Here is a 6209-nt window from a genome sequence, read left to right as displayed (position 1 = left end):
CCTGGGTGCTCTGGCTTCCTGGCAAGCCCCACTCGTCCGTCCTAGAGTGTTCTACTGCCCACTCCTGGCCTATGCCTGGGACCTCTATAGAGATGGTAGATGTTCCAAGAAGAAATGGAGGAGTTTCACCAAAGGTGGGGTGCGGGGGAGGGGCAGGGAACAAGAGGACAGTTCAAAACAAAACAAACCCCAGTCACTAAAAGGGGTTTATTCAGCTCCTAATTATTCAGCTCCTCTTCTGGGCAGCTGTATCTCCTCATTATCTAGTTAATACCACCAAACATAAGGAAGAAGAAGTGAGTAATGGCCCAAGCGTTTCTTTTATTACCAAAAACAATTGTTACGCACATACTCAGTGCCTCCAATCCCATCCCTGAGGATGACCATGAAAGTCCTTGGGGTTTGTAGGAGGAACCATTTAGAGGGAAATGCCTTGGCTGGTTGTGAGGAAAAGGCCCTTGCAGGGATCAGTTACATGTCATCCCTGGGCCTAAGGACCCCTAAGACAGGAATGGATGTGAGTTGACTATGGATTTTAATCACTCTTCTAGCACGTCTGGGGGTTAGGGTTAAGCCTGACACTAGCCCCCTCTACAAGAACACACACAACCAGGGTGCCCCCCCAAAGAATCCAAACTCCTCAGGATCCCCACAGAATGTGGTCTGGCACAAAAGGGAAGTCCCTCAGTCTGCCGAATGATGCAAGCCGGGTCCAGAGAGGACCACACCGCTCTCAGCACCACTCCTAAAGGCATCCATTGGCAAGGGCTGCCCACTAGGGGCACTGCCGCCAGCCCGGCTCAAACCCCAGCTGGGGTCTGGGGTAGCAACGGTCAGGGTCTGCAGCCTTCACACCATCTGGACTTGTGGCTCCTCAGCTACTCCCTGAAGCTCTTCCATGACGCCCCCGGAGCAGGGCTCAGAGGCTGGAGGTGGCTCTCCCGGGGCTTCAGACAGCACATAGTAGACAATCTCTCGCTCACCTTGGGCGCTGGTCTGATTCACCACGTGGATGACAGAGCTAGAAGTGTCCTGAGAGGCCGAGAGGGCTGTCCCCTCACCACCCCCACCTTCCTCTTCCTCTTCAGCCTCTTCCTGGGGTCCTGGCCCCCCTGGTACTGTTTCTAGAATGATGCCCTGCAGGCTGCTCTCATTCAGTGATGCTCCCAGGCTCGATCCCTCTGGTGGCTGCCGCAGCAGTTGCTGTGTCAGCTCCACACTCTCATAGCGAACCAGCTGCAGCCGCATGTAGCCGTCTTCATGCTCCTTGTACCTGGTGAAGGAGGAGCACAGAGGGCAGCAAACAAGGGCAGGGGGAGGCAGAAGTGGCCTGGAGATTGGCGTGGTAAGGGACAAATATGAGGGAAAGCAGCTCTGGGATTCTAAGTGATGGAGGTAAAAGACAAAAAAGGTCCTTATTGGAATATTTAGAAGAAAAGGCAAGAAGGATCATTACTCAAAAAGGAAAGGGAGGGGAGGGAAGGGGAGAGGGAGGAATTATCTGTACTGGACAGTAGTGTTGTCAGCGGATTTATGAGCAGGCCATGGAGCTACAGATTAGGACCCTTGGGCTCACACTCTGGTTCCGGCTACAGGGCTTTTGGCACCATCTACTGTTTCTGGCATCGTGCCTTGGATTCAAAAATCAGAAAAATAATCTTTGCCCCACCACTATTCTCGAGGTTCCTTGAACCTAAATGGAGATGGTGGACATCAAAGCACCATCAAATTCAAGGTCTCTAAATTGTTGAAAGGTATGAAGAAAAAGTGTGGGAATCTGGGAGGAGCGTACCGAAAACGGGGGTGCCCTGAGGGCCACTTGAACTGGTGTTTCTTGCGAAGGTGCACGGTGAGGTTGTTGCCCCTCGTGAAGCATTTGTCACACACGTGGCATCTGTATCTCGGCTCTGAGTCTCCCTGGGGGGGAGGGGAGGGAGAGTGAGGCTAGATTCCCCCCGAACCTCGGGCTCCCCGACACTTCTGCTGGCCCTTCCCCACCATCAGCCCCACTCACTTCATGCACTTTTCGGTAATGGGACTTGATAGAGCAGAGCGACCGGGCACTGAAGGTGCAGTTCTCGAAATCACACCTGTAGGCTGGCTCCTTGCTATGGGTATCCAGGTGCTTCCGGAGGTCGATCAGATTCTTGCAGCTGCCGAGAGAGGTCAGGAGGGGTCAGAGGGCATGGGGGACCCTGAAACACAAGTTTTCTGATGTCCAGTCCCTGTTTCCCTTTACCTGTAGTCACAATAGTCACATTTAAAGGGCCGGTCCTCGCTGTGGCGAAAGCGCATGTGGTTTCGGAGGGAGGATGGCAGTGGGCAGGTCATGTCGCACAGAGGGCACTTGTAGTGGTTCACTGAGGAGCAGAGAGGAGGCTGTGATCCGAGGGCTAGTGGAAGCTTGGAGGGTGGGCCAGGACGAAAGGCGTGGCCAGCTACTCACCATGGTTACGCATGTGGTCCCGCAGCAGCCGCTCTGTGGCAAATCTCTTGGAACAGTGAGAGCACTGGAAGTGTTGCTCTGTGGTGGGGCGGGCAGAAGAGAGGGTGGGTTGTGAGGGATGGTGGAGAGGCACAGAGAGGAGAGCAAGCTGGGAGAGGGGAACCATCCCAGGCAGAAGGGAACCACCAGAGGAGAGGAGGAGCGGGGAGCTTAGGGAACTATGGACGGACATAGTATCACAGAAAGAGCATGGGACTTGGAGTTGAGAAGCTGAATTAGAATGCCGGCTTGACCACTTACTAGCTGTGTGATCTCAGGTAAGCGATTTAACCTCTCTGAGCCTCAGTTTCCTCATCTGCCAAAAGCGTGGACAAGAGGCCTACCTCATGGGGCTGCTGCTAGGATTCACTGAGATAAGAGCTGTGGCACACAGTAAGCATGGAATAACAACGTCTAATGAGTCTCTATCAGCAGAGACTGCGGTAGGTGACTGAGCCCTTAAGGTAGACGCAGCCAACTTGCAGATACCTTCAGGGGTCCCCTCTCCTGGGAATGTGCCCCCAACCTCCACTCCAAGCCTGCACCCATGCCCCTGCTCCGACCGCTTACGATCCAACGAGGTCTGGCGACGGATGTGATCTAAGAACTTGGTGTTGTTGGCAAACATGCCCCCGCAGGTGGGGCAGGCCACCACCTTCTCCTGGGTATGGCTACGGAGGTGCTCTCGAAGCTTAAAGCGGTCCTTGAAGGTGCACGTACAGCCTGGGAAGGAAGGTCCGGTCAGGTCCAGCTACAAACCCTCAGAGGAGGCTCTGGTACCCCCACGTCTCTCCAGTCAGCAGCCAACCTTGCCCTGCAGGACTGGTCCCACCCCTAGCTGCCCTGGCCCCTTAGCAACCCCAAGGTTTCTTCAGAGGTCAGAAATTACGGAGCGGCCATACCTTTCCAGCCACACAGCACCACGTGGTTGTCCTTGCCGACTGCCTGGTACTCACAGCACAGGCTGTGCGCTTCCACATGCCGATAGAACCACTCGGGATTGTCGAAGGAGCTCTGTGCCAGGAGCAACTTGGGGTAAGGACTGAGGGTGGGTGGAGGGACTCTTACCCCTAGGTGTCCAAAGGGGGCTTCTCGGCTCTCTCCCAAATTAACTTGGTGGGGATAGGAAAGTTTGAGCAAGGGGGCTACCCAGAAATGTAGGAGGGCTACTAGCGGGAACCTCAGGAATACAGGGCATCCCTGAAAGCCCACGAGCCACAACTCCTCCTCCTGAAAGGGTCAAGGCATCTTTAGTTGAAATCCCCAACTTCCCTCCAGCCGTTATTACTGGCTCTGCCTGCTGACCTCACAGTGTTCCCACAGACACAGGAAGTGGTCAGGGATGTCAGGGATGAGGTTGCGGCTCTGGAAGTCCAGGACGCAGGGGCTGAGGTCGGCCTGGCTCTGCAGGGCCTGCAGCCCGCACTGTTTCAGCTTGGTGTGGTAGCAGTGGAAGTAGACATGGCGCACAAGATCCGCAGAACTGTCCAGAGAACAAAAGCCGCACTCCTGCCACAAGCAGGAGAATTCTTCCTCTGCAAAAAGGGGTTTAGAAGGAAGAGTCTGATACTTTCCAGAGCTCTCCGTCCACTTAGCAGCAAGGGAGGATGCCAGACTGACCTGGTATGCCAGGAATTCACTCAGCAAATACTAGTATTTAATGACCACTAACTGTGTGCCAGGCACCAGGGATACAACGACGAGTAAAAAAGAGTCCCAGTCTTTGTCCTCGTACAGCTTTCAGGCAGGGAGAAAAAAACATCAAATAATCACATGTATAAATATTAGACTGCAACCAGGTGGAGGGGAAGTGCGGTCTAGGTAGGGGGACAGTGTGTGCATGTCCCAGTGCCAGTGACTCAGAGACAGCACGTGTGGCTGGCATTTGCTACAGTGGCTCCGAGTTTCTGCTGTTCCCAAGAACCTGAGACACCTCCCACTCCTGCCTGTCAAACCAGAAGTCCTTATGCTGCCCAAGATCGGCCTTCCCTAGGATGGACTATTCCCTAGCACTATTCAGTTCCACTTCCTGTCTCTCTAGCATCTGTCTAAGCACCAAATTTCCACTGCTTTACAAGGGTTTACTTGTTTTGAAAAGTAGATGCTTTTAAAAATATAATAATCCCCTAATTTCTCTTCTGTATAAATATTACTTGACTTTTGAAGCTATGAGTTATAGTTCGCAGTCACTAGACTCAAAACAGAATTTGAGGTGGGGGAAGGAGAGGTGTCTCTATACCTTCTGTAGAACAGAGTTTTTCAAACTGTGTTGTGACCCATTAGTGGGTAGTGAAATCAGTTTAGGGGATTGCAAATCACACTTTTTTTTTAATGAAAGAGAATAAGATGGAATAACTCAGAGGGAATTTAATAAAGGAAAGTATTGTTTTTAGTATTTTTTAACTTTTGTGTACAGGGTTGTGATATAAGTAAGATGTATTCCTAACTGGTGGTCACAGTAAAAAAAAAAAAAAAAAAAAAAATTTTGTGGTCAAAAAAAAAAAAAAAAAAAAAAAAAAAATTGAAAGACACTACCAGAGTGAAAAAAGCAGCTTGCCAACAGCTTGTACAATATGATCCTTTTCAAAAAAATAAAATCATATCTAACTTATGTATACACATGCAGAGAGATGCGGTACGCGGGCCTCTCACTGTCGTGGCCTCTCCCGTTGCGGAGCACAGGCTCCGGACGCACAGGCCCAGTGGCCATGGCTCACGGGCCCAGCCGCTCCACGGCATGTGGGATCTTCCCAGACCGGGGCACGAACCCGTGTCCCCTGCATCGGCAGGCGGACTCCCAACCACTGCGCCACCAGCGGAGCCCAGTAATTGACTTTTGATGGCAGGATGGCAGGTTCATTCCATATATCCTTGTTGAATGAGTTTTCTATAATAAGTCTACAGTGCTTTTATAAACAAACCAAAAAAAAAGCACAATTAGGAAAATAAACCACCACTCTTGCCGGCTGCCTTCCCCCCGTGCAGCAAGGAAAATCAGCTTTTCCACCATCCCTCAAGCGCTCTCCCCTGCTGTGTCCTGCTTCCTTACCCAGCGGGTCCTCCTCCTCCTCCTCCTCCTCCTCCTCCTCCTCCCCGGAGCCCTGCAGGTGCTGCTGCAGGTGCTGGGTGACGTGCTCGCAGAACTCCTCCATGGCTGAGCACACAAAGGAGCAGGACCCCCACTCACACTGCAGCCCCAGGTTCTCCTTTCGAGGGACTTTCCCAGGGGGCGGCATGGCCTTCACCCTAGAGAGGGGGAGGAAGAAATCAGCAGCTGCCAGGATTCCACCCAAGTGCTGTTGGGCATAAACAGCTGGGCGGGCAGCCGGCCTAGACCCAGCAGACATTTTCCAGTGGCCCGTGACAAACTCCATGCTTTTTCAATAAGGACAGAGTAGCAGTTCCTTACACCCCTGGAAGCTGTCTGCTGCTCTTGGGAAAGGAGAATACAAACTAACATTACTGAGCATGTACCAGGCTCTAAGCTGAGAGCTTCAACAGACATTTTTTCAAGGAGCTTCAGAGCAACCCGCCAAGAAGGAATTAATTACTCCTACAGCAAGCAGAACAATGCTCAGGTTCAAAAAGAAGGCTTTGGGGAATGACCCAGGGTTCAAATCCACACGCCTCTGTCCACCACCTACTTAGCTGTGCAACCCTGGCCAAGTAACTTAACCCTCTACTCCTGAACATCCTCATTTCAGAATGGAGTAACAAGCCCTTT

The 6209-nt window shown here is 52.2% G+C and overlaps 1 protein-coding gene across 3 annotated transcripts in view; it reads right to left on the bottom strand.

Annotated features, from left to right (window-relative positions):
- Nucleotides 1-301: 301 nt before the first annotated feature.
- HINFP (histone H4 transcription factor) overlaps nucleotides 302-6209 on the bottom strand; it is a 14890-nt gene continuing 8982 nt past the window's right edge. The window contains exons 1-9 of one of the 3 annotated variants that reach the window (XM_024751801.1): nucleotides 5535-5727; nucleotides 3791-4020; nucleotides 3388-3499; nucleotides 3056-3208; nucleotides 2447-2524; nucleotides 2240-2360; nucleotides 2015-2153; nucleotides 1793-1917; nucleotides 302-1273 (exon numbers count right to left, since the gene is read on the bottom strand). In XM_024751801.1, the coding sequence (XP_024607569.1) occupies nucleotides 850-1273; nucleotides 1793-1917; nucleotides 2015-2153; nucleotides 2240-2360; nucleotides 2447-2524; nucleotides 3056-3208; nucleotides 3388-3499; nucleotides 3791-4020; nucleotides 5535-5721 (1569 nt within the window). In that variant the 5' untranslated portion in view covers nucleotides 5722-5727 and the 3' untranslated portion in view covers nucleotides 302-849. The other 2 variants (XM_024751802.1, XM_024751803.1) reach the window with 2 other exon arrangements.

This window comes from Neophocaena asiaeorientalis, unplaced genomic scaffold (assembly GCF_003031525.2).
Source record: "Neophocaena asiaeorientalis asiaeorientalis breed wild unplaced genomic scaffold, Neophocaena_asiaeorientalis_V1.1 scaffold479, whole genome shotgun sequence".
Classification (NCBI taxonomy): Eukaryota; Metazoa; Chordata; class Mammalia; order Artiodactyla; family Phocoenidae; genus Neophocaena; species Neophocaena asiaeorientalis.
This window is presented reverse-complemented; position numbering and strand designations above follow the sequence as displayed.